The sequence below is a fragment of the Aotus nancymaae genome, unplaced genomic scaffold, assembly GCF_030222135.1.
Source record: "Aotus nancymaae isolate 86718 unplaced genomic scaffold, 86718_ANA_hifiasm-v0.15.2.pri h1tg000040l, whole genome shotgun sequence".
Classification (NCBI taxonomy): domain Eukaryota; kingdom Metazoa; phylum Chordata; class Mammalia; order Primates; family Aotidae; genus Aotus; species Aotus nancymaae.
Window position 1 is genome coordinate 48,332,491 of NW_026988454.1, and position 26,955 is coordinate 48,359,445.

The 26,955-nt window shown below is 36.9% G+C and overlaps 1 protein-coding gene across 1 annotated transcript in view; it reads left to right on the forward strand.

Annotated features, from left to right (window-relative positions):
• Positions 1-26,955, forward strand: part of MAN1A1 (mannosidase alpha class 1A member 1) — a 178,272-nt gene that overhangs the window by 136,403 nt on the left and 14,914 nt on the right. Inside the window, exons 7-9 of the mRNA XM_012450064.2 lie at positions 12,550-12,673; positions 16,482-16,575; positions 24,552-24,667. Coding sequence (XP_012305487.1) covers positions 12,550-12,673; positions 16,482-16,575; positions 24,552-24,667 — 334 coding nt within the window. The remainder of the gene's footprint in view (positions 1-12,549; positions 12,674-16,481; positions 16,576-24,551; positions 24,668-26,955) is intronic.

The window sequence follows — 26,955 nt, forward strand, 5'->3', positions numbered from 1 at the left end:
GGATGACTACTGGTGGCCAATGTGGCATTGATTGTAGAATTTTTAAAAATTAGGAGATGTCTACCTATTTGTCTATAGAGGATTGGTTTAATGAAATGTGATTATCTACTTATGGAATATTACTATGAAGCTGTTAAAAATTATCCTAGGAAAGTGTCTGTGATGAACTACTAATTGAAACAGGCATGTTGGTAAGTAATGTATATGATGTAATCTCATTTATTAAAAACAAATTCTCTTTCTGTGTATCCATATATGTGTGTGCATGTGTGTGGATAACATTGGTGAACCAGGATTGGCAGGTTGGAGGCGCAGGAGGAATTGCAATGGGATAGGAAAACAGTGTTCACTTTTTCTCGATCATCTTAAAATTGTTTCACTCATTACAATGAGTATGCATTACTTGTGTAATTTTTTTTAATTATAAAGTATACTTTAATAGATGTGAAAGAGGGAGTGACACTCATATGTAAATGAGACATTCATAAACAGGTGTACTTCTCAGAAAAAGAATTCCATTTGCCATTCAACATTGGATGCTTATCATTAAAGAAATATAAGTTAAAGCAGCATTAAGATGTTATTTTTAACCTAAAAGATTGACCAAGTTTTAAAAGTTTGATAAATGCCCAGCTAGTGAGCAGCTAGACCATTCTCATGCCCATTAAGAGGGAATGTGTATTGGGACATACTCTTTGGAAGGCAATTGGGAAATGTTTATTAAATTTTAAATACACACTTTATGACTTGGAATTAGACTTGTAGGATTTTATCCTGGAGACCTATCCATGCATGTGCAACATCGTTTATCATAGCAAACTTGAAGCAAAAGAAAAATGTTGAAAAAATAACTACTGTACATCCACAGAATACTGTGCAGCTATACTGAGGTAGAGCACCAAGATACTTCACGTTTTCAGGAAACACAGTATACAGCAATGTTTATAGTATACTTCCACTTGTGTTTTATTTGTTGTTGTTGTTGTTTTTTTCATTTAATTTTGCCTCTTCATTACATGACTGCACTAGGAAGTTTTGGAAGAGATTTCATTAAATTGTTGACATGTTTACTCTGAGAAATGACAGTGGGATCTGTAGTACGTGGCAGATTCATTTCTGTAACATCATCTTTTGTTTCTTTTAAGTTTTTTGCCATATGTATGTTATTTTTATAATTTTTTAATAATTTCAAAAAAGACATTGCAGAAAAAAAGTTCCTCAAATTGAGTAAGTTGATTTTTATAAATAACTGAAAAAGGAAAATTAAAATGGCTTGAATTTGGCTTTTTCCTTGTTATTACGGATGATAGTTATTATAGCAAACTCTGAAAAACAGAACACATGCTTATCTTTATCACACCTGCTCCTGCTTCACTCTTTCCCATCTTAAATGGTGTCAGTACTCACCCAGCTGCTAGAGCCAGCAAACTAGAAGTCATCCTTGATTCCTGTCTTTCCTCATTCCCAAATCCAATTCTTCCTGACAACTCTCACCTTCAAAACATTGCCCCAGTTCCTCCATGTCAGTCCATCTGTACTATCAGCACCCAGACCAGGCCACCAATCATCTGTCTCTTGCCTATACAATCATTTTCTTGCTTGCATCCAGTCTTGCTTTTATGTAACCTGTTATTCCAGAGTGAACTTTAGAAATGTGAATCAGACTTTATCACCCCCTGTTTAAAAGCCTGGAGTGATTTCCCACTGCACTTAGAATAAATGGAAATGCTTCATCACCCTGTGTAATCTGCCCATTTATCAGCTCTCCAGAGGGCCTGGCACTGGAGTCCCCTTACTGACTGTGTTTCAGTTACACCAGCCAGCCTTCTGTTTTCACACTTTGCAGAGTCATGCCTAACTTAGGACACTTGCAAGAGCTACTCCCAGGTCTTCACTGGCAGGTTCATTTGATCATTTTTGGTCTCAGCTTGAACATCTCCCCTTCTACATGTTCTTCCCAACAAGCCAATCTAAAGAAGCTCCTCTCCTGTAATCCCAGAGCTTTGGGAAGCTGAGGCAGGTGGATCACAGGTCAGGAGTTCGAGACAAGCCTGGCTAATATGGTGAAACCCCGTCTCTACTAAAATTATTAAAGTTAGCCAGGTGTGGTGGGGTGTGCCTGTAGTCCCAGCTACTCAGGAGGCTGAGGCAGAAGAATCACTTGAACCCAGGAGGCAGAGGTTGCAGTGAGCCAATATTGTGCCACTGCACTCCATCATGGGCGACACAGTGAGAACCCATCTAAAAAAAAAAAAAAAAAAAAAAAAAAAAGAAGCAGCTCCTCATCAGATTCCACCACATCAACCTGTTTTATTTTCTATTTGGCACTTCAAATATCAAGACAGTTGTGCCATTTTTCACATTGGCATCCTACTGTTAACTAAAATACATAATCTTAAGTTCTAAGAATATCTGTTTTCCCCCTTGGGATCCAAGAAAACATTTTCATTTTGAGTAAAGAGAAAAATAGCCCATAAATATTGTTGTTATCCTTAAATTGACATGCAAGGAAAAAGAAGGAACTCATCCCAACCATAAGATATATTTTGTGACAAGAGTAGACCCAATCCATAAATCGTGGAATCTTCCCACTGGCTCATTGCTTTATTTCTCAACAGTTCATTTCACACCAGGTCTATCTGAAAGTCTAGTATTAGTCTAGTATAAGTAGTCTGAAGTTCAGCCTCTCTTCTGCTGTTTCAGATTCATCTGTCTCCTAGGGACTTTTCTTATCACATTACCAGTCTCCACCCCTAATGATTCCCTAGAAGTGAGAGTTTTGGGCCTAATTATTACATAAACTTTTCTGTATCCTTTGCCATGTACCTTGTACTATATGCCTAATGCCATGTAAAGCTCAGATTCCACTAGCAGAACATAAGAAGGTTTTTCTTTTCTTTCTTCCTTTTCCTTAAAGGCAAAATGAGAATGATTAGTATTGCTAATTTCAAAATGCTATTCTGAGATTTTTATTTTAGCATTTTACAATGCTTTCTGAAAAAGGCAATTTCCAGAAGTTAGTTTTCTTTTGTCAGCATTCATTTATCTGAGTATTTCCTTAAAGGTAAAATAATGACGGTAATTTGTTTCAAAATACTATAGTGGGCCAAGTGTGGTGGCTCATGCCTGTGATCTCAGACCTTTGGGAGACCAAGGTAGGCAGATCACTTGACCTCACAAGTTTGAGACCCGCCTGGGTAACATGGTGAACATGATGAAACCCTGTCTATACCAAAAATACAAAAAATTAGCAGGCCATGGTGGTGTGCAACTGTGGTCCCAGCTACTCAGGAGGCAGAGGTGGGAAGAGTGCTTGAGCCCAGGAAGCTGAGGCTGCAGTCAGTTGTGATCATGCCACTGTGCTCCAACTTGGGTGACAGAGTGAGACCCTGTCTCAAAAAAACAAAACAAAAATACAAAATACTATAGTGATGTTTTCACTTTTCGCATTTTACAAACAATACAAACCTTTTTTTATAAACTGCAGTTATTTCTGTCAACACTTATGTGTTTTGATTATTTCTTCTAGAAAATATGTAGTTTTACTATCAGCCAGTTTTTTTGTTCCTTGAAACTTTTTAATGTTAATATTATTATTAAGAGGGTACCAGAAGTTTAGAGCATAAAAATTAGTCCCATTTTGATTATTCTTATTTTATAAAAGTTTTTAGGAGTTTCATTACATTTTCAATATATTTTTCCAATCATATAATCTTAATCACTGAAAATGTATAGACATGTAAATAAAGGTGAACATAAATTGTAAGTATCAACACATGAAAATATTTTAACTATGAGTGATAAACCTTGTTTTCTATTTCATAGAAAATATGGATTACTGTAACATGTTGTTGCTGCCTTATTATAAATGCAGCAATTATAGAATCATGGCGTCTATTATGTAACTATCTACTTGAGGGAGCAGTGACGGTAGAAAAAGAAACAGAATTGTTCTTCTGCCTTTAAATGTTATTCTCCAGTTAGGGAGATAAGCTAAGCATGAGAAGTTAAGCACAGAAGATGTCTCAAGGCAGCATAGAACTGATTATACAGAGACTGTCCTTTAACACTGAGTATTATTTATATAAAGGTGTTTCTAAGGACCAAAACAGGGCACACACTGATTTCATTGTAGTAGTTTATGTTCTGTTGAAAAGATTATCTATCTTTATTGCTGAATTTTCCTGATTTTTCTTTATTCTTTACGGTCCTTTTTATTCTTTCGTCTTTTTCTTTAATCTTTATATTTTTAAAATCTTAGTTGCCAAAGTGTTTCATGACACAGCATCCAACAGCTTCCAAACCATAAGTTGTAGGCAGAAGGCAGGAAAATGAGAATGAAGGAGCTGTTGGATGCTGTGGTAGCTTTATTCTCCAGCATCTGTTCGAGACCAATCTCTGAATCTGTTTGTTTTTATCACAAGCTATGCACACATTTTTATTTGTGCATTACTTCTTTCATAAAAAATCCAAAAGTAAGAAGAGCTACCATTTTAAATTATAAGATGGTTTAATTAACTGTCTAGTTTCTTTTGATCAGTAGATTCATTTAATTTGAAGAGAAATCTCTAAACTTACCTCATGCAGCTTAAAAATTACACCCTAATTATTGATCCTGATTACCTAGACATCATCTGTTTTCCTAATCTCTCTTCATATTAATTCATAATTTGGGAATTTGAATACCATTTGTAGCATTACATTTTCTCCCAATGAGTTCCTTAATAGCATCCACTTTACTGATCCTGCCTTAAAACAGTTTATTACCCACTCTGAAGTGTAATGCTAATGAATGTAGTAGGCATCAAGGAATGAATCCTTTCCACTTAATCCTAAGTAGTTTAATATCTGGAAAAGACCTACAGTAAGGATCTGCTGAACTGGGTAATAAGATATCAGTGTGTTTTATATACCAGTCAGATGAAGTTCAATTTATTTTATGGAAGTTTAATTAGACCCTCTTGATCTTGGCTAAGGAATGCCCAGAGGAGGAACAGAAAGGGTTTTCCAAAAACAGTTTTTCCTCTACTCAACTGTTAGAACAAAATTTCCTTGAGTTGCAATTGAGACCCCAATCCTCCAGCATTTCAAGGTAGGCCATCTTAATCATCAAAAATTAACCCGAGCATATTTCCTGAGGTGTTTGGTATTTGGATGGCACGGTAATGGGCATGGAGTAAGCACTCAGTAAATTGTGCTTGACCAACTGGCACAGTCTTACTTGCTGAGTTTGGCAAGTTGCATCCCTGAAGTGCTTACTTTTTAGCCTGTTGAAAAGACTCACTTAATATTGTCCATTATGCCTGAGAATTTCTGCCAAAAACTAACATTACTTTTGGCATAATTGGTAGTTAACTGTTCTTTCCAATAGTAGTTGTGCTGGTGCTTCAGCTGGGCCCTGGGCCCTGAGACGAATGGTGCCAGGCTTGTAGTTTTCATGGTCCAGGTAAAATTTTCCTAATTATTGAGATACTGGCCTTAGGTTACCAATGTTTTTATTTCATTGAAAAAGTATACCAAAAAAAAAAAAAACCCTACTATTATTTTATTTAAAAAAAAAAAGATAAGCTTAACATCACAAAAATAGGAAGGTCAGAGATTCAGAATAAAAGACAATCATTTAAATTAAATAAAATTTAAGCCTTCATAAGAAGTTACCACCCTGTCCTTATTTTCCTCATTTCACCTTCTCTTGACCCTTAGAAGTGACTTCAGACCACTGCAAGTTTGTGGTAGTAAATGATGGGATCAGCCAGGAAGAGGATGTTTTTCTTAAATTGGCTATCAGAAGGCGTATATGTGTTGACACTAAATATGGGATTAGATTATTTAGCTGTAAGTTTGGTGTGGGAGCCAGTGACACAACCTCTTTGTTTTTGCTTTTTGGTTTTATTGAGCACCTCTGTTTCTTGCCACTGCTATAGACTTTGGGATAACACATGTGCATAATGCAGGGGTCTCTTTTGCTGATGATCTTAGACTCTAGGAGAAGCAAGTAATACTAGCCACACTGGCTACAGTAAGAGACCATAGGACAGAATTTGGAGAGTTACTAAAAGCCTGGAGTCTGTACTGATTTCATATGGCTTGAGCCATAGATGATCCACAGACCCATAGAATGAAAGACAGAGATGGACAAACATAGCCAAATTTCACTTTAGTGTTAGTATCTTAAGTACTGTCTTGAAATGAGATACGTGTTGAACTCTTAAAATGATGGAACAGTTGTATCTAAAATCAAAGTAAGGGGAAATTTTAAGAGATGTTTGACAAACTAATTTCGTATATTATTATTTCTTTAGATGGAATATACTATACTTCTATTCCATCTTGAATTTTATTAGAGAAATATCTTTATATAAATGATGGTGTGTAGCTTCCCCCTCCCCAGTTTTAAAAGGACTCTATATGTTGATTTGCAACAGGTGGATGTGCAATATCCCAAGAGTTACAGAGACTACCAAATAAGATGGGATATCATTGGCCCACACTGTAAAGAGAAATAGCTCTACAAGTAGTGGACATTTATGTCTCTAATGCACATTCTCAAGTCCTTCATTATTATCAGTTTAGATAATTAAACTAACATCTTCCAGCTGGAATCTTTGTAGACATTTTTGTCTGAAAATAAGTTAGCTTTAAAAAGAAACTATCCATAAACATGACAGGAATGGGAAAAAAAAGAAACTCGACACACCACTGAATTGTTTATAGTGGTAAGAAGATAAAAATAAATTAGCTTCAATGTCCAGTGCTGCAATGTGTTTAAATAAATCAGAATATTTCCTTTGAAAAATAATTTCAATAATATATCCATTTAGTCAGATAGTATACACTCAACATTGATGTACATTGACTGGCCTGAAAAATGTTTGAAAAATGCCATATATATTTAAAGCAACATGTAGAACTGATCCTTTTTTTTTAAAGTGGTGTGTATGCATGCACATCTATATACCAAATTGCTTTTTCATCAGTTTGTGGTGTTCTCTGAACCTAATGATAGAATATCCCAACTTTCCCAGTAACTGAGCAGAAACTGCACCCAGCTTATCTGCAATTTGTTGATATAAGTTAGCAAGGAAATCTTACCCGAAAGATAGATGGGAAAGAATTCTGGCATCTTTGAACTTCAGGAGCAGGTTATTTGTGGAATCAGAGAGCACCTGTCACCATCTTTGTCTTCATAACCCCCAGCTTCCCATAGCCCAAGATAGTCAGATGTAAGAACAGCAGTACTGAGAGTCAGGATAAACTAAAATGTTACATCTTCAATTTCAGCTCTGTGTAAAACAACTACCCGTGATGAGATGAAGCAAGATATGACTAATTTTAAAATTATTTTGGCCCTTGGTTAAAAAGTTGTGTGGAGATTTACCCTGCTGCTGTTTGGAAGCCAGAAGCTGGCGTTTATGGATCAATTCAGTAAATAGCTGCCCTCTTAGCCACCTTTCCCCAGGGAATAGTCATTGGGAAGTAGTCCTCTGCAGTCAGAGTTTCTGCAAGCTGCAATAGAATCTTGGCTAGTCTTAGAATGCCAGTCCCCTGGAATTGTTATTCCACCTCTTAAGAGTGTAAACTTGAAAGATCGGCACTGTGCAAACCTTTTCAGGAAGGAAGCATTTGTAAGTGAAGCCGAAATTGCTTTATCTAAAAATCAATTCACTTTGGAAATACAGCTAAATGAAACAATCATTCATGACATTTCTGATTATTCTTTCCTAATCTGTGCCAAAACCCAAAAGGAATAATGTTGGATTATCTGCTCTTTTGAATTAAATATCCCTCTGTGTGCCATTCTGTTTGCATACATGACTAAGGCTTTACAATAATTGTATGGGATGTGAGGGAGTCTTTTTCTTCCAAAAATTGGTGACTCTGTAACCCCAGGGAGTCAACTATATTCTGGACTATGAACTTGAACAATGTTTGTTTACTGCTCAGAAATTATTCAGGCCAGAATTCTCAAGGAAAATAATTTTGGTTTATTTCCCATTTTGCATAAAATAGCAAGCAGCAAGGAAGAATAAATTGAAAGTCATAGCTGATCAAGACTTTATAACTAATACTTTGTTTATATATTCATCTGGCAATTTTTAGAATTTCAGTTCTATAAATTATCTGGTACATCTGATTATAAGTAGCCAAATATATGTGTTAATGATCCAAATTGTATCGGACAGTCACTGTAACCTATACCTTTTTTTTTTTTTTTTTTTGAGACAGGGTCTCACTCTATCACCCTGGCTGGAGTGCAGTGGCAATCACAGCTCACTGCAACCTCCACCTCCCAGGCTCAAGTGATCCTCCGCCTCTGCTTCCCAAGTAGCTGGAACTACAGGTGCATGCCGCCACATCCAGCTGATTTTTCTGTTTTTTGGAAAGACAGGGTCTCACCGATGTTTCGCAGGCTAGTCTCAAACTCCTTGACTCAACTGGTCTGGCTGCCTCAGCTTCCCAAAGTGCTGGAATTACCAGAATGACGCACCGGACACAGCAACCTGTACCTTTAGTTACCTTAATTTAAGATTATTTTGAAAGAATACACCATCAGTCTAGAGCAGTCCTCCAACTAGTTGAATCATTACAGGCTCTAGAAAAAGAGTTAGCATCTCTCCCATGGGATTCAGACATGAATAGAGTAGCACCATTAGCACTGTGTTCCCTTCCTCCAGCCTTTATTAACCACCAGGAGACAGGAGGAAAAGCACATAAAATCCATTGCTATCAGAGCTCTGAGGTCGGTAAATAATTATGCCTTCTTGTTTTTGAGTAAAGTAGGATGAAGTATATTACCACAGTTAATAAACTACTTTCAAATTATAGTCTCCAAAGCAACAAAAGCATTCCACACTTTCAAAAGCTCATAGAGACTCAGTTCCTTTAAAGAGAGGTTTATAACTGTAGTTGCCAAAATCAATTATTTTTGTTGTGATATGTTTTCTTTTTAAATATTTCTTACCTTTATAGAATACTGAAAATTTAAATTGAAAATGGAAACATATATTAAGTAATACTCCAATTTAAAACAGAAGATGTAGGAATTGGAAGAAACAGAATTAAACAGAGTGATGTAGAAGTTGGAAGTTCTGCTCCAGAATTCTTTGAATTAAACACTTGGCAGCTCCCCAGACCATGTTAATTGCCTTTTTGTGTATACATTTCCACTGGCCAACTCTTCCTCTTGGCTTAAAATATACATTTCCACTGGCCAGCTCTTCATCTTGGTAGTCATTGTAACAAGATTGGTGATATTTAAATATTCCTTTCTTTCATTCCTGTCTTATGAAACTAATGGTTTCTGAACACAAACTATTATTTTATCTTTGAAATATTTTTCTAAATTTTATTAGTGTTTATAAAATAGGCCAGATAAAGAACACCATAGCTGTCTTTAAAATACTGTCATAATGGAACTGAAGTTAGAGACATTTTAAATTCCCCACTGCCATAGATAAAATTTGTTTTGGCCCAGCAGTCTAGAATGCCTCATCTTTAGTAACCAGGGATGCCCAAGACACTGTGACCCCTCTCCCCAGATCAAGGGAGCTGAACTCTCTCTGCTTTGTTACCAGCCCCCCATTTTATTGTCAAATGCTCACTGTACATGCATCATTTTAAAGATTAAAGCCTTACAAATACATAGACTCCTCAGTAGATATATATAATTTAAAGACAAAAATGACTTTAGGAATCATTCAGTTCATCTCCCTCAAACTGTGAGTAACCAAAGCTTGCATGCTTGCTATGCAATACAGGAGGCAGCCATTTCTCTGAGACAACATATTTCAGCTGTGGCAGCCCGTGGTAGGGGGACATGTGCCCCATGTCCTCACCCAGGTCAATCCACAGGTCTTTGCAGCTTTGCCTAAGAAAAAGCAAGTGCCCTTATATAATGTCTAAATATAGCTGTGCCATCTCTAATATCTTGAACCCCTTCCCTGACTTATATTTAAGAGCCAGTACAAACATTCATCTTCTAAGTAATCTTACTGAAATACATTAATTCTGCAGACTGAATGAATGGTAACCAAAGCTATCCTTTCATATGAACATACTTTATGTTCTAAATCCAGTTTTCTTTCTATTAGCATAACATTTCCTCTGCTAGTGCTTTTAACGTCTTTGCTTCCGTGATCGGGGGGTGAGGTGAGGTGGTGACAGAAAAGAGTACCGTCTTCCTTCTGATATGAAGTGTACAAAGAATTAGGAAGGATAAATTTAACTCTTTTTAAATTAAATGTTAAGCAAAGTTTCTAAACATACTGAATGTTTTTCTAGTATACTGCTGGTTTTCTCTTGATTGACATTAATGGCAGAGAACAAATACATGGATACAAAGTAATTTGAGGTTTAGCTTAGTACATATATATTGCTTAACTTTCTCATCTGAGTAAGATATCACATGCTGTAATCCCCAAACTTAACTAGTCCCTAAGGATCTGGAAGATAGGCTGGGCTTCCAAAGCACTCTGTTCTCTTTCTTTTCCAGGATAAGGTCATGATCTCCTCTTACCCTGACATTGCCTTATGTTGCAGCTTTGTTTTTAATATTTCTCCAGACCACAGAAATTTGTAGTTTCGCTTAATAGGCTTGTTGACTTTGGTCAGTGATGGAATGATTGGAATAAAACATTGATATGTCATGACAACTAGTTAATGCGCAATTACCATGTGCATTTGCCTTATGTTAGTAACTTTGAAAGTAGCTATTCATCCTATTTGGATGACTGGAAATTCTTTTTTATAAGCCAACTATGAAAATAAAAATGGACTCACATTCCCAGAGCCTAATACATTTAGGGCATTTTGTTAAATACATGAATATGTCATTTTCAGATCACTGTGTCTTATTTCTCTTTACTTTCTATTGGATGTACTGTATATCTGTGTTTGGGGGGGAAATCTAGGTTTTGCTGTAAGAAGGAGCAGGGAATGAGAGTGAGGTGAGCCCAGAACTGCACCTGCTGGTCATCCTCATGGTTGTTCTCCTCCTCAGCATTCCTCATCAGCCTGGCAGCAGAAGCCAGGACAGGACTGAAAGGGTTTACCCAGAATTGTGACAGATGTATGGCAAAAAACAAAGAGAGGGTGGACACCAAGAGTAACATTTTAATGGAGTCTACCTTAGAAAGAGAGGAAAGCGAGAATTCCACAAGCCGTTAAGACGTGGCCCCAACCTATCCTTCTAGCCTTCTCTCCCACACCCTTTCTTCCCTTCATTCTGCAGTCTAGGAGCTGCCTCTGGTTCCTGGCCAGTCCCTCTGCTCTTGTGTTCTCTCCTTGCCCAGATTCTCATCACTCTTTCCTCACCAACTCTTTACTTACCCTTCAGGAATCAACTCAGGAGTCTCTTCCTTGAAGAAGGCTTCTGTGATCCATCCCCACCATGCTGGATTGTGTGTCTAGCATGGTGTCTGAGCATTAGATGCTGAGAGAACGCTTCACACATTTACGTCGGCATTTATCATATGTCATTGGAACTGTTTATGCTTAGTTCTTTTTCTCTCATTATACTATTAGGTCTTTGAGAAAAAAGTGATTGATTATCATAACCATGCTTATAATCCAATGCCATGTATAGGCCTGGCAAATAGTAGGCATACACTAAATGTGCATCTAAATTAAAACTAAAGTGTGGGATTTTAGGTATCAAAAAGGGAATTTATTAGTCAGGAGAATAACAGACTTTATTATTTTGAATTACCACATCTTTCTTGAGGTGTTAAGTGGCTCTTCAGAAATAAACTGTACCCTACAGAACTGCCATGTCTATAGGAGTCACTTCATGTGTATTTGTGTGTATGTGTGTTTATAACTTTTTTAAAAGGCCTAGTCTTTTTAAAAAGCATTTCTCCAAGAAATGCCATGAAGCAGTAATTTCTGAAGCTCATGCTTTTGACCCTTTCATATGTTTATAACATAATTTTGTTAAGATTCTTGATCACAAGTTATATGGGGAATGAGTTAGCACCTTAGGTAATATGCTTGGAAAAAAATTAAATAGTGTAAAGATACACATAAGCAAGAAAGTCTGGTAAATGCAGGGAAGATTTGGAGAGGGGTGAAGTGAGTGTATAATTAATGAATCTTTGAAATTTATCTTCTATCCAAGTAAAATTTTGTATATAATGTGAATACCTAAAATTCCTTGGACTCTCGGGCTGAAATTAATTAAAATGTTGAAGAGCTTTATGTGGCATTTGGGCATGGTGGGAGTGTTTTGGTCAGATTTTGTTTTATATTCTATGTGGAATGGTTATATATCTATATAGCACCTGAACTTTCCAAAAGATTTGCCTATTCATCAACAGCAAGTACTCAGCAGCTTTTTCCTAAATTAAGTCAACATTAATTTTCAATTTGGAGATAGGAGTCAAACCCTAAAACTGATAGCCAAAGAAAACAGCGCTTGGTTTTACAATATCTAGAGTGCACTATTAGCTAAGATGCCATTTTTTAAAAGCTGTCTTTTTCACATCTACTATTTAGATAGTGAAAAATGGAATGAATCTGACCCATAACTCTTCACTGTCATCTCTTCTTTAGTGGTATTGGAAGGAACTGGCCCTGGGCTTCTGGAGGCAGCAGTATTCTGGCAGAATTTGGAACCCTGCATTTGGAGTTTATGCACTTGAGCCACTTATCAGGAAACCCCATCTTTGCTGAAAAGGTGAGATTCTTTGATGTGCCTTGGCCTACAGAGCAACACTTAGGAGAAACAATATCCTCTCTGAGAAGGTTTAGGAATTTTTGATTTGGAAAATAACAAGCAAAGTTGTTATAGCTCTTTCTGAAGTTTTGCAACATGCAGCATTTCATTTAACCAAACTGTAAACCTATAGCCTTTCCAGGGCACCATTCTAGCTCAGGGGGTGAGGGTACAGCTTCCACATCTGGTTCCCTCTACCTTAATTAAGTTAGTTACTTCACTCATATGAAGTTTGTTTCCTTATCTAAAAATATTTAGTAATAAATGCACTAGGCCAGGCACGGTGGCTCACGCCTGTAATCTCAGCACTTTGGGAGGCCAAGACGGGTGGATCATGAGGTCAGGAGATCAAGACCATCCTGGCCAGCATAATGAAACCCCATCTCTACTAAAAATACAAAAATTAGCTGGGCATGGTGTTGTGTGCCTGTAATCCAAGCTTCTCAGAAGGCTGAGGAAGGAGAATCACTTGAAACAGGGAGTCGGAGGTTGCAGTGAGCCTAGCACACACCACTGCACTCCAGTCTGGTGACAGAGTGAGACTCCGTCTTAAAAAAAAAAACCAAAAAAGTAATAAATGCACTATATGAGCCAAGTATATGAAAGATAGACTCAGAGTGTTATGCAAATGTGATGTGTTATACCTGAATTGGTTCCTCATTTTTAGAAAGCAAACCCATCAATATTTGGATAAATTCATGTTCCCCCCATCACTCTGCCTTTATTTTCAACCTGCTTTTTGGCTTTCCTTTACAGTAAAACTCCTTGAAAGAGTCATCTCAGTTGTTTAATTTTCTAGTCTCTTGAACCTTCTCCAATAGGACTTTTCTCCCAGCCACACCCGTCTCAGTGACCAGTGAGCACCACAGTGCTAAAGCCACTTATCCATTCTCCCCTATCATCTTCCTTACACTCTTGGCATTTGACACAGACCTTTGTTTCTGAGATATACTTTGTACTTGGCATGTAATACTCTCCCAGTTTGTCTCCTTTTTTGCTGGATGCTCCTTCTGTCTTTTTTTTAATGTGTCCTCCTCAACACCCCAACCTCTAATTATTGGACAGCCCTAGCACTCAATCCTGTGCCTCTTGTTTTTTATATTCACTCACTACATTGTCACATCCAGTCTCTGGGCTTTGCATACATCTCTGTTCTCTAGACTCCAAGTTTATTATTTTTGTCCCAACCTGTCCCCTGAACTCCAGACTCTATATCTGTTTAGTGAACATCTCTACTAAGAGGTCGATAGACGAGTCCCACTTAAAAAGCCCCGGACTCAGTGCCTAGACCTGCTTCTCCTCTAGTCTTTGCTATCTTGGTAAATGGCACCTCATTTTACCCAGTGGTCAGCTCAGAGATCTTGAGGTCCTCCTGGTTCTTCTTTTTGGTAAACCCCAGGTCCAGTCCACTAAGAAATCCTTTGGCTGTCTCACTGCCTCTAATGCTGCCCTGATCTGTAGTCCATCATGTCACCTGAACTTTACAGTAGCCACCTGACCATCACTTCCTTTTTTTCTACCTCAGCCTTTCCATGACACTCAGAGTAAAATAGGCCCTTATTGTGACCTGTGAGGCCTGGGTGACCTGAGCCCTGGCTCTCCCTCTCCTCTGCCTGCTGACATTCTCCCCTTTGCCTCCCACCTCTGGCCTCAGTAGCCTTGCAAACCTTCTATCTTCTCAGAGTCTTTGTACTTGCTCTCCTCTCTGTTCAGAGTGCTCTTCCTCCACATTTCCGCATGGCTTACTCCCTTGCTTCTTTAATATTCTGCTCAAACACCCCCACCTTGCCAGGCCACCCTGACTAACATGGGATAGCCTCTCCACATCACCCTGCCCCATTACTCTCAATCAGCTCAGGCTACCATAACAAAAATGCAACCAGAAACAACAAATTTCTTATAGTTCTGAAGGCTGGGAAATCCAAGATCAAACTGCCAATGAGGTAGGTTTCACTCTGAGCCTCTTCCCTGGGCTTGTAGGTAAGTACTGTCCCACTGTGTGTTCACATGATGTCTTCTTTGTGCTCTGAGGGATAGAGGGAGACACACACAGAGAGAGTGAGCTCTTGTGTCTCTTACAAGGGTACTAATCCCATTTTAAAGGCTCTACCATCATAACCTAATTACCATCTCCAAATACGTCTCCTAATACAATCACATTGGGAAGTAGGGATTCAGCATATGAATTTGAGGGTACACATTTCAGTCCATTGCACCCTCTTATTTTTTTCCACAGTATTCATCATCTCCTGACATACTATACAGTTTGGTGTTGCTTAGCATTGTTTCAGTCAACAATCGACCACATATATGACTGTGGTCCTGTAAGTTTATAATGGAGTTGAAAAAAATTCCAACTGCCTTGTGATATCATAGTCATCATAATGTCCTAGTGCAATGCATTACTTACATGTTTGCGGTGCTGATGGCATAAACATACTACACTGCCAATCATATAAAGGTACAGCACATACAGTTATGTACAGTACATAATATTTGATAATTAAAGTAACCGACTGCATTACTGGTTTATGTATTACTATAGTTTTTATTGTTATTTTAGAATGTTCTACTTTTTTTTTTTTTAAGTTCGCTGTAAAAGCCAGGTCCTTCAAGAGGTATTCCAAAAGAAGGCATTATTATCACAGGAGGTGACAGCTCCATGCATGCTACTGCTCCTGAAAGACTTTCAGTGGGATAAGATATAGAGGTGGAAGACAGTGATATTGATGGTCCTGCTCTGTGTAGGCCTAACTAATGTGTATTTGTGTCTTGGTTCTTAACAAAAAGTTTAAAATGTTAAACAATTTTTAAAAGAAATTTTAAATAGAAAAAAGCTTATAGATAAGAATATAAAGAAAGAAATTATTTTGGTACAGCTATGCAAAGTGTTTGTGTTTTAAGCTAAGAGTTATTGCAAGAGTCAAAAATTTTAAAAATTAAAAAGCTTATAAAGTAAAATTACAGTAAACAAAGGTTTATTATTAAAGAAAAATACTTTTATAAATTTATTAATATAGGCTAAGTGTACCATGTTTATGAAGTTTACAGTAGTTATAGTAACATTCCAGGCCTTCAAATTCACTCATTACTCACTCACTAACTCATCCACAGTAACTTCTAGTCCTGTAGGTTTCATTCATGGTAAGTGCCCTATACAAAGGTACCATTTTTCATCTTTTATAGTGCACTTTTCTGTTTAGATACACAAATATTTCACTACAGTAACATGCACTACACAGGTTTATAGCCTATAAACAGTAGGCTCTGCCTTATAGCCTAGGTGTGTGGTAGGCTGTACCATCTACATTTGTGACAGTGTACTTTATGATGTTTGTACGACAATGAAATTGCCTAACTGTGCATTTCGCAGAACACATCCCTGTCACTAAGTGACACATGACTCATTTATTTATTTATTTATTTATTTATTTATTTATTTATTTATTTATTTATCTGTCTATCGTCTGTCCCATCCCACTAGGATGCGCAGTTCCAAGAGTGTGGTGGCTTTGTTTATCCACTTGTATAGCCCTTGTTCCTAGTATGGCATCTGGCTAGTGGTAGATAATCAATCAGTGTGACTGTATTCACTTACTGCCATTATGTTTGTAATAATAAGCTAACAGCAATTATCTTTGTTCTAATTCTGCATCATTTAAGTCAACTTATTTTTTCTAAAATGGAAAAATAAGTTCAAGAAAAAGAGAAGAATGGTATGAGAATTGTTTTTTAGATTTTCACAGTAACATTTTATTTTCTGTTATAGGTAATGAATATTCGAACAGTACTGAACAAACTAGAAAAACCACAAGGCCTTTATCCTAACTATCTGAATCCCAATAGTGGACAATGGGGTCAACGTAAGTCAGAAGATTCACAATATTATAGCTCTTTATGGGACTGTACTCATAGAGAGAGGGAGCACGAAAGCAACGCAGATTTTGTTGAGAAATGTTTAGAACAGGAGAAAATGACATGGCTTCTTTAATAAACAGGCTACTATCATCAGACAGATTGCGTTACCAGGAAACTGGATTATGTATTTTTCATATATAACTCCAAGTGTGGTGATATATAAAGACATTTAAAGCTATTAATCAGAAAGGGAAGATCTGGTCAGAGTAGTGTGGGATGTTAACCTATAACAAGCTAGTCATGTGGATAGAAAGGAAATTCATTCCTTTGTACTAATGACTGTGAGGGTTTTGTAGAGAGTAGCTAGACCATTCTGCTTCCTAACATTCTCTATTTCTGCGTGGCTAAACAGTGAGAGAGGAGCCTGAATTTTTAAGAGTTGGGAAATTGGAAGAGCAAACAGCCGGTTTCTTTCTACTTAATTTTAAGCTGCCAGATAAAGGTTTCTTGCCAGTAGAGTTAACTTTAGGATGGAAGAGAGTATTGCACAAGGACTTTTGAATGCTAGAAGCCTGCACTTAAGACTCTTCAGACGATTCTGAGCAAGGTCATAAAGATTCAGAGTAGTTGAAAGGAATGTTTGTAAGCCAATTTGGAAAAACAGTAGTACATTAAATAGCAACTGAAAACAAGTGAAGAATATTAAGTGAGATGCCTAGCTGTGACAAGAGTACACTGCCTTAGAATTTTATTCTAATTTGGGTTTTTTTCTTTCTATTTCAATGTCATGTTCTTAGCTATCTCACTGATATTTTAGAAGTACTTTTCTTAAAGAATAGAAAAGAATATGCTAAAATTCATATGCTAAAATATGCTGTAGCTCTGGAAGGCCTAGCTGTTGAAACCTTAGGACTGTAATCAAGGTTACCACCTACCTAAGTATAATCAACAGATCCCTGGAAGTCCTTGAGACCTCTAAGGAGGCCCACAAGGTCAAAACTATTTTTATTACAATACTAATATAATAATATATAATATAATAATAATATATAATATAATACATGTCAATCATATTTACACAGTATCTGGCACTTGGTAGGTGTTTACTTACTTAAATTATGTGAATACATATGTGCTCTGTATCTGATCTCTCTTTCTGCCTCTGCTTTTAATAGTGGTGTACTTTAAAAGACTTTCTGCCTTTTCTAATCTGTTGACATTTACACCTACAAGTGTTAAGTGAAACTACTGAAGCCTCACTGAGAACAAAGGCAAACAAAGACCAAATAGTACTAATACTCATTCTCTTTCTTTTCTTTTCTTTCTATGGAGGCAGGCTCACTATGTCACCCAGGCGGGAGTACAGTGGCATGATCTCAGGTCATATTGCAACCTCTGCCTCCTGGGCTCAAGCTAGGCTCAAGTGATCTTCCCAGCTGACACCTCCCCACCCCCACCACCCGCCCAAGTAGCTGGGACCAGAGGTGCACACTGCCATGCTCAGCTAATTTTTAATTTTTTTTTTTTTTTTTGTACAGACAAGGTTTCATTATTTTGCCGAGAATGGTCTGGAACTTTTAGGCTTGAGTGATTCTTTTGCCTTGGCCTTCCAAAGGGCTGGGATTATAGGCATGAGCCACCACACCAGCCCTCATTGATTCTTAATAGCATTTAAAAAAAAAATACTAGTTTCACTTATGAATGTGCTTAATGAAACAGTAAAAAAAAAATTACTGATTCTAGTAAATATCAACCCTTGAGTACAATCCTTTGTAATGTTTTCTGAGATGAAATGGAAAGTACCCATAAATCACTCCTGCTGAATTATGAAAAATGGTAGTTGCCTCAAGGAAAAGCTCTTGGGTGATTGAGTTGCAAGCTGAACTAGCCACTTACTGTTTCATGGATTCAACATCTTTACTTGAAAGAACAACTTTAAAAAATGGTTACTTAGGCTAGATAATCAATAGCCATGTTCTTTAAAATGAGCTTGTCACTTCAAGGAAAAGTGACAGTATTTGTGCCAATGATTATAATCCAAGTTTCTAAATAAAAAATAGAATTTTGGAAAACTTGTACATGCTACCATGAGCTTGGCACAAATACTTTTCCTGTTAGATTGATGATGATATTAACAAATGTGGTTTTCTGATACTGTATAATGGAAAGTGTCAATATTTGAAAGATCTGCATAATTCAGTAAACCGATATTTTCCAGATGACCAAAGCATGATATTATAAGATCATACGTAGAAAACAATCTATTTAAAGTACAAGATAGACTAATAGATTTTAATGTAACAGAATACAAAAAGTCGTTGATGTAATTTCTAATTTCACAATGCAATTAACCTTTAAAAACAAAACCACTTGTTGATTATTCTTATAGTATCAAAGAAAAATATCCACAATTGTGTGAAAAGCCTGTTAAAATATCCTTTCTTTTTCTGACTGTATAACTGTGTGAGGCTGACTTTTCTTGATGTATTACAGCCAAAACAGCATATAGCAGTGAATTGAAAGTAGGGCAGGCATGAGTATCCAGCTGTCTCCTATCAAGGCAAACATGAAAGAGATATGCAAAAATGTGAAATTGTGTCAGTCTTCTCACTGATTTTTTTGTTTTGTTTTGTAAATTATAACTTTTTTGGAAAATTATACATGTTAACATAATGGGCATGTAATTATTATTTTAAATGAAATAACAAAAATATTTTTTAATTGTTTTAATTTTCCAAGGTAGTAAATATAGGTATTGCTTACATAAATTATTTGGGATACCCATTTCTTTTGAAAATTACAAAAGGGTGCTGAGACTCAACATTTGAGGGCCACCAGAGGACTGAGGATAAAACAACTTGTGTATATTTCTAAGTACAAGGTGACAGGATGTGGTTCTCTAAAAGGACAAGCATTTTTGGAGTATTCCTCACCACAGGTTTCAAAAGCTGAAGAAAAGTCTCCTTGATTTACTGTTTTCCTCCTATGATTTGGGATTTGGAAGCTGCTGTGAAGGGGGGGACAGAAGGAGCCAGTTGTACTGGAATATCTCCGCTTCACCTTCTGGGTCACCCTGATGCTATGTATTTGGCTATGTTTCCTGGTACAAAGAGTCCTTTATATTTGGATTCCTTATGGGCCAATTTCCTGATGAAAAAAAAAAAAAGATTGATGAGTTTAACTCTCTCCTACCCCAACCCCCATTCTGTGTTCTAGCCAGAGGAAGACACACTTATTTTTTATTCTTCAATCAAGGCCTCCTTGGCCATGTTTAGGTGTTTGCTTGTGCCATTTCCTTAGCCCTTCCACCTCTCAAGGCCCAGCTCAATTGCCATTTCTTCCAGGATACCCTCCCCTCCTTGGCCATGTTTAGGTGTTTGCTTGTGCCATTTCCTTAGCCCTTCCACCTCTCAAGGCCCAGCTCAATTGCCATTTCTTCCAGGATACCCTCCTCGGTGCTTCAGTTGGGATTTATTAGCATCCACTTTTCCTCTATTCTTCTCCTGCCCCAGCACTTTGGGTGCTTTCCTACCACAAACCTTTTCCTGCTGATTCACATCTATATCCATATTCTTAAGGATCCAAAGCTTTTGCAGGTAGTAACCATGTCTTAGTCATATTTACTAAGCCAGTACATGGTATCTTGCACCTAGGAGGTATTTACTTACTTTAATTTTGTGAATACATATAGGCTCTGTATCTGATCTTTCTGCTTCTTACCTTTCTTTTTTTCTTTTTTAGAGACAGAGTCACACTTTGTCATTCAGGCTGGAGTGTAGTGGCATGATCTCAGCTCCCTCCACCTCCCAGGTTCAAGCGATTCTCCTGCCTCAGCCTCCCAAGTAGCTGGGATTACAAGTGCCCGCCAATATGCCAGGGTAACTTTTGTATTTTTAGTAGAGACAGGGTTTCTCCATGTTGGCGAGGCTGGTCTCGAACTCCTGACCTCAGGTGATCCACCCTCCCTGGCCTCCCAAAGTGCTGGGGTTACAGGCATGAGACACCATGCCAGGCCTGCATCTGCTTTTAATGGTTGTTCTGCTTGTTCTTTTTTAGCAGTTGCCCTTGCTTCTCAGTTGTGGTTGAAAGGCAGTATCCAGTCCTGGTCAGTGATCATATAACCAGATCTTGTTACCATTTAGGCCAGATGGCAGGGTTTCATGTCTGTACCCAGAACATTTATCATCCTTTGATTTCCGTAACAGCCATCCATCTATCTATAATCTAGCTAGCTGGCTAGCTACAAGCTAGCTATGTATAGTGTCACTAGCATCATTGCAGGATTGTTTCAAAGAGAGAAATTCAGATTAAGTCAACAAAAATTTTAAAAGGGAGCTATTGAGTATTTCAGTTATTCTTTGTCTTGAATCTTTTGCTACTTGTTTTTTCTCTTTTTAAAATATTAGAAATCCTTGTTGGGACAAAATACCCACTTGGGAATAAAGAAAAAAAAAAAAGAAATCCTTTTATGGGATCTATTCTTACGAATAAAACAATGAATTACTCCTTCAGAGAAGAGCATAATATTTGAGTGACTACAGTACATCTTACCTTTAGAGCAGTTGGACATAAAAATACTATATTATGTTCTTTCTAGAAGTAAGTTGATTCTTTCCTGCTGATAAAATCAGACATCGTCTCCCCACATCCCTTAAGATGTTTACACAGGACTGTGTTGACAAACAGTCATCCAGGCCTGAAGGAAGCTCAGCGAGTGATATGCTAAATTATTGAGAAGACCTGTTTCTCCTCTACCTTCCTTTGTCTTGTTTTTTTTCAAATGTGAAATTTTTATAGATAGAAAATTTTAAAAATAGAAAACTAACACTTACCAAAATTAAAACAAATGTATCCTTACGTAACACTTTTTTCTTAAAAAAAAAAAAATCCCCAAATGCCCAAACTTGCTTCTTCCATCTATTAGAAAATCATAACCCAAGGGGAGGAAAACATCAAGCTGCTTCTGGCCATTGGTTTTCAGCTCCCATCGCTTTAACTCCAAAGGACACGTCTGGATCCTGGCCATCATTTCCTATCACTTCATTGAGTCAGTGTTGTTTTGACAATGCCAAACCATGATTTGCTTTTCCATGCATCACTTGCATTTGTCTCCTACAATCATGTTGATAACAGGGCTTATTATTGATGAGTTCGTACTTAATCTGTTGATTTGTAAATGTCAGAGGTTTCTGTGTTGATTTATTTAGAAAACTGTAAAGATCATTTCAAAAATCAGACTTAAAATTTTTTAAATATATTTTTACATTAAAATTAAAACTATAATTCTACACTTTCTGCAATAAGAAAATCACATGCTTAACTGCTTTAAAACATGGCTCTTTAGCTTGAATAGTTATAGCCCTTTATTAAGGTTGACGTAGAAGAATTTTGCTTTGTTCTTCAGTTATTTGTTGAGTACCTACCATGTGCAAGACACTTTCCAGGGGTTGGTGTGGACTGGGAAACATAATAGGTCTGGTCTCTGCCTTTTTGGTTCATGATCTTATGGAGGAGACAAAAGAAAATGTTACCAAATTATGAAATTGCAGGTGATAAATGTGTGCTATCAAAAAGTGGGTGACAAGGGAACCTAGTGGGATTGTCAAGAGAACACATCTTTGAGGAAGCACCATTTAATCCCGGGGCAGGGAGTCCTAGAGTCTATTTCAGGCAGACAGAACAAAGCCTATAGAAGCCCTGCCTGAGATGGGCTGGAGCCTGATGTTTTTGAGGAACCAAAAGAAGAGCTGTGTAGCAAGTGAGCAGAGAGCAAGTAGAGCAAGACTGAATGGCATAGAGAAGATTGAGATCTTGCACAGCACCAAACACACAGGATTGAAGGTCTTCAAGTAAAGGGTGATCACATTCGTGTGTTAAGAGGGCTACTCTGACATTAATGTGGGGAATAGAATGAAGGGCACTGTCATTAGAACTCTTGGCCAGGTGCACTGGCTCCTGCCTGTAATCCCAACACTTTGGGAGGTTGAGGTGGGCGGATCACAAGGTCAGAAGTTCAAAACCAGCCTGGCCAACATGGTGAAACCCTGTCTCTACTAAAAATAGAAAAAATTAGCTGGGCATGGTGGTGGGCACCTGTAATCCCAGCTACTCGGGAGGCTGAGGCAGGAGAATTGCTTGAACCCAGCAGGCGGAGGTTGCAGTGAGCCTAGATCACACCACTACTGCACTCCAGCCTGGGTAACAGAGCAAGCAAGACTTCATCTTGAGGAAAAAAAAAAAATTACAATGCTAAAAATTTTTATATCTTCCCTGCCCTATATAGTGGGCAAGGGCCACATCTACCTATTGAGCATGAGTACAGCTGAGAAACTAGATCCTTTATTTGATTTTAATTATATTAAGTTGAAATAGCACATGCTATAAAAGTGAAATCAATAAATCAGATAATTGGCAGGAGCTAATGGTAGCTTGAGTCAAGATCATATTGGTGAACACAGAAACAGATGGATTTAAGAGATACAGAAAGTAATATTAGTGGAGTCTGGTAGCTCATTGGATATGACAGAGAAGTAAAGAATGACTACCTGATTTATACTGTATGCAGATGGTAAGATGAGGCCACTGCAGAAGAGAAGGTGGAGGAAGAAGATATAATGAATTTCCTTGTAACCCTATTCGGTTTTAGGTGCCCATGTAGACAGACATCCACATGGAGTTGTTGGGTAGCCCCCAGGAGAAAAATTGTCTGATAGCAGTTTAAATACTGAATTGATTTTGTGTAACTAAGTCAACAAAAGTTTTATCTTTAAAAATAAATTAGGTTCGATGTATGAAACTTAAAGACTATTTTGTTAAATGATCAAATTTTATGAATTCTAGGTACTATGTTTCAAATAAATTGTGTTTGTTTTTGTAAGCAAATATGCTTGAAAAATAAAAGTTAATTTGAGCAGTAAGCAAAAGAATATCCTAATGTTACATGGTAGAGAGCAAGCAGATCCAGATAGGAGACCCTGTGTGGGCTGTGGGGTCCATGGTACCAATGCTGTCAGCACATTTAGCCTCTGTAAGCCTGATTTTTCTCACTCTTAAAATGAGAATACCTATTCTACAGTTGCGATATTATTGATGATGCATGTAGTAGATCTGGCATAATGGCAGTGAAGATGGACTGTAGGAATGGAGTATTAGGAGGAAAATCTTCTTCTGCCCTATATTCTTTCTGACGGCCCTTGTCCCATAAGTATTTGACCCTTCAGATTCATAGCACTCAAAAATTTATCAAATAATAATATACTGAGCACAGTGCATCACGTCTGTAATTCCCGTTCTTTTTGAGAAGCCCAGGTGGGAGGATCACTTGAGGCCAGGAGTTGTAGATTAGCTGAGGCAACATAGTGAGATGCCATCTCTACAAAAAATTTTAAAATGAGCCTGGTGTGGTGATGTGTGCCTGTAGTCCCAGCCACTTGGGAGGCTAAGACAGGAGGATCACTTGAGCTTGGGAGTTCGAGGCTATACTGAGCTATCATCATGCCACTGCACTCCAGCCTGGATGACATAGTGAAATTAAAAATAACAATAATGGTAAGAACCTGAGGAGCTTCTTGTTTTATTACAAACCACTTTTTAAAAAAGATTTGCTAATACTCATAGCTTTGCTAGAATTTTATGTCATTCAGAACTAAAGCAAATAAAATGTATTTAAATATATACTGTGAACATTTTAGTTGGGTATGTTTCACTGGAAAACCAGATTTTTAGAATTTGGAGTGATTACATATCTTTTATCTTCCATGTTTGCAAAACTACTGGTAATTACTTAGAGTATGTTACATTAGTTAATAGCCCGTCTGCTCATTTCAGAATATCTTTCTGAAAATAAGAGATTTGTTGGAATTTCAGTGTAACAGTGATTTGCAGTTGACATAGGGTTGCATCCTAGTTGTTAATGTGATATTGCTGCATTATCTGAATTAAAAGCTGAATCACTCTAAAATTCATTTCCCTCTCTTTCCAGATCATGTATCAGTTGGAGGACTTGGAGACAGCTTCTATGAATATTTGCTGAAGGCCTGGTTAATGTCTGGCAAGACAGATCTGGAAGCTAAGAAGATGTATTTTGATGCTGTTCAGGTAACCCAATATTTAAACCGTCTTTGCCACTCAGCTGTAACTTATAACTTATATACTAATAAGGTTTTAATGAATAAGTGGTATACTACATGAATGAGTTACAAAATATTTTCAGTTAGGTAGAGTTCAATATTTGCTAATATCGTCATAACAATAGTGATCATATTTGATGTTTATTTCTAATAGGGCAGTTCAAGTTTTTGCATGGTTTAAACCTCAGTTAAGAGTCACATATCTGAAAAAGTCGTATTCTTTCATAAATATGAATTCTCTCCTTAGGACCACAATTTAAATTATGGGGGGGGGAAATCCTGAATTTGTCTTCTGACAATTGCCTAAGTTAAAATTGCCCAAGATGGCAGACAGTCCCAATGGATATCTCCATGTAAAGTAAACTTGTCCTCAGAGATATATGGATAGTATTCTAAGGAAATCCACACATAAAAATCTGAACAAACTCATATGTAAGAGAAGATCATTAATAGTATCAAATATTCTTTACAATGGAGGAGAAGTAAGAGGCAATAGCTGTGTTCTGAATTGCCTACCGTGTGCTAAGCAGTGTGTTAGGTAGCTCCTTTAAGTGAAATGGTGGAGTTGGGTTTTTTTTCCCTCTCATAGTACTCAAGATATTACTCACCCAATTTTACAGATAAGGTTGCTGTACCCTCAGAGATATTACATGTCGAATCAAAATTAAGATTAAAATTTGTCTGTATCAATATCTGTTCCTTTTAATTCATCCACTGTGGATTTATTTGTAAGAATTTCCATTCTACATTTAAATCTTCGTTTACTAATTTGCAGGCAGTAAGTTAGTAAGGTAAGTTAGAAACTACTTAAAGTCTTTAGGAGGAGGCCAGTATAAAAGTGAACTAAGAAACACCTCCAGTTAAGCCTCAATCAAAACTGAAAATAAATTAGAAAGTAAATAAAGTCAGGAAGAAAATTATTTTATCTAAAATACTTGAACTTGTACTCATTAGGAACAAAATTTTTTAGTGGAATCAGGTGCTTTTGTGATTGTTTTATGTGGTAACTCACATATATTCTTTTAATATTAATTATTATCAAGGCTTCTCAAGTTATGTAAAATAGTGGCTCAGCTCTCAGAAAAGTTTTATTTTTCTTGACAGCTTAGAAATTTTTTTTAATAATCAGAGTGTTGATTCATAGGGAAAAATGGAAATTCGTAGTCCCAGTGGTGTAGCCATTGTAAAATTGGTCTTTCTAACAAGAGGTCTAGGCCTCGTTTTGACATAGGCATACTTATTTATTTAAATATAAATGCAGCTTGCTTTGTTCTGGTTAACTACATTGATTATGACATTGGTTTCCTTTACAAGTCTTCACTACTTCACATGTAGGAACCAGAAGCGCCTTAGAACATTGGCCTACATTTGGCACAACCTTTATAAAGGCACATGATTAACATCAAAAGCAAATCAGTATGTGATCCACATGGCCTCTTTTATATTTTTCCTCATTGCTATGAGGTTTCAGATTTTAACCTAGGGAATTCTTCTCCATATTTTGTAGTTTCCATTCTGTCATCTTCTAATTACCATACTGGCAGACATTTTAATTAATCTTAAATTGGCCCTCTAAGGTCTTGATGTTCCAAGAAAGACAGCTTTAAAATATTATTTGAAATATTTTTCTCCTAGTTCCTAAAACCATACCTACACAACTTTTAGTATATTGGATTCAGACAAATCATTGACAGGAAAATCCATTAAGAACAAATAAAATCAGAGTGATTCTGGCTTCTCTTAATAGTAAAAGTAATTTTTAATCCATTGTATATTTTCAATTTAGAAAGCAAAGCTAGAACAACTGAATTTCTGTTTTGAGAAGTAGAAATGTCTTACATAACAAAGTTTCTTTCTGCTAAGTTGTACTATTACTGTTATCAAGGGGAGGATGCCATATATTATTGTTCTGGACAGTTGATGACTAAAGATACCGTTACTCTGTTGTAGCTTCAAGTAGATTTTGGAAAGCATTTATCCCAGAGCAGTATGTTTTATTTGATTATTTTAATAACAATATTTTGAGCTTTCAACTAGTTATCATAGCCCTATCTGGAGACTACAGTAGGAACTCACGGCGGTAAATGACACCTGGGCAGATGACTTATCAGACATTTACAATTCTGAACCTTCATCAAACTAATTTTTTAAATCAATTACAGAAGGATTAAATCACAAAATGTATAATACTCTTTTTTTCTAATCAATTATCTATAGCCTTGACACAGTTTTTTCAGATCCACTAAAGACTATTTA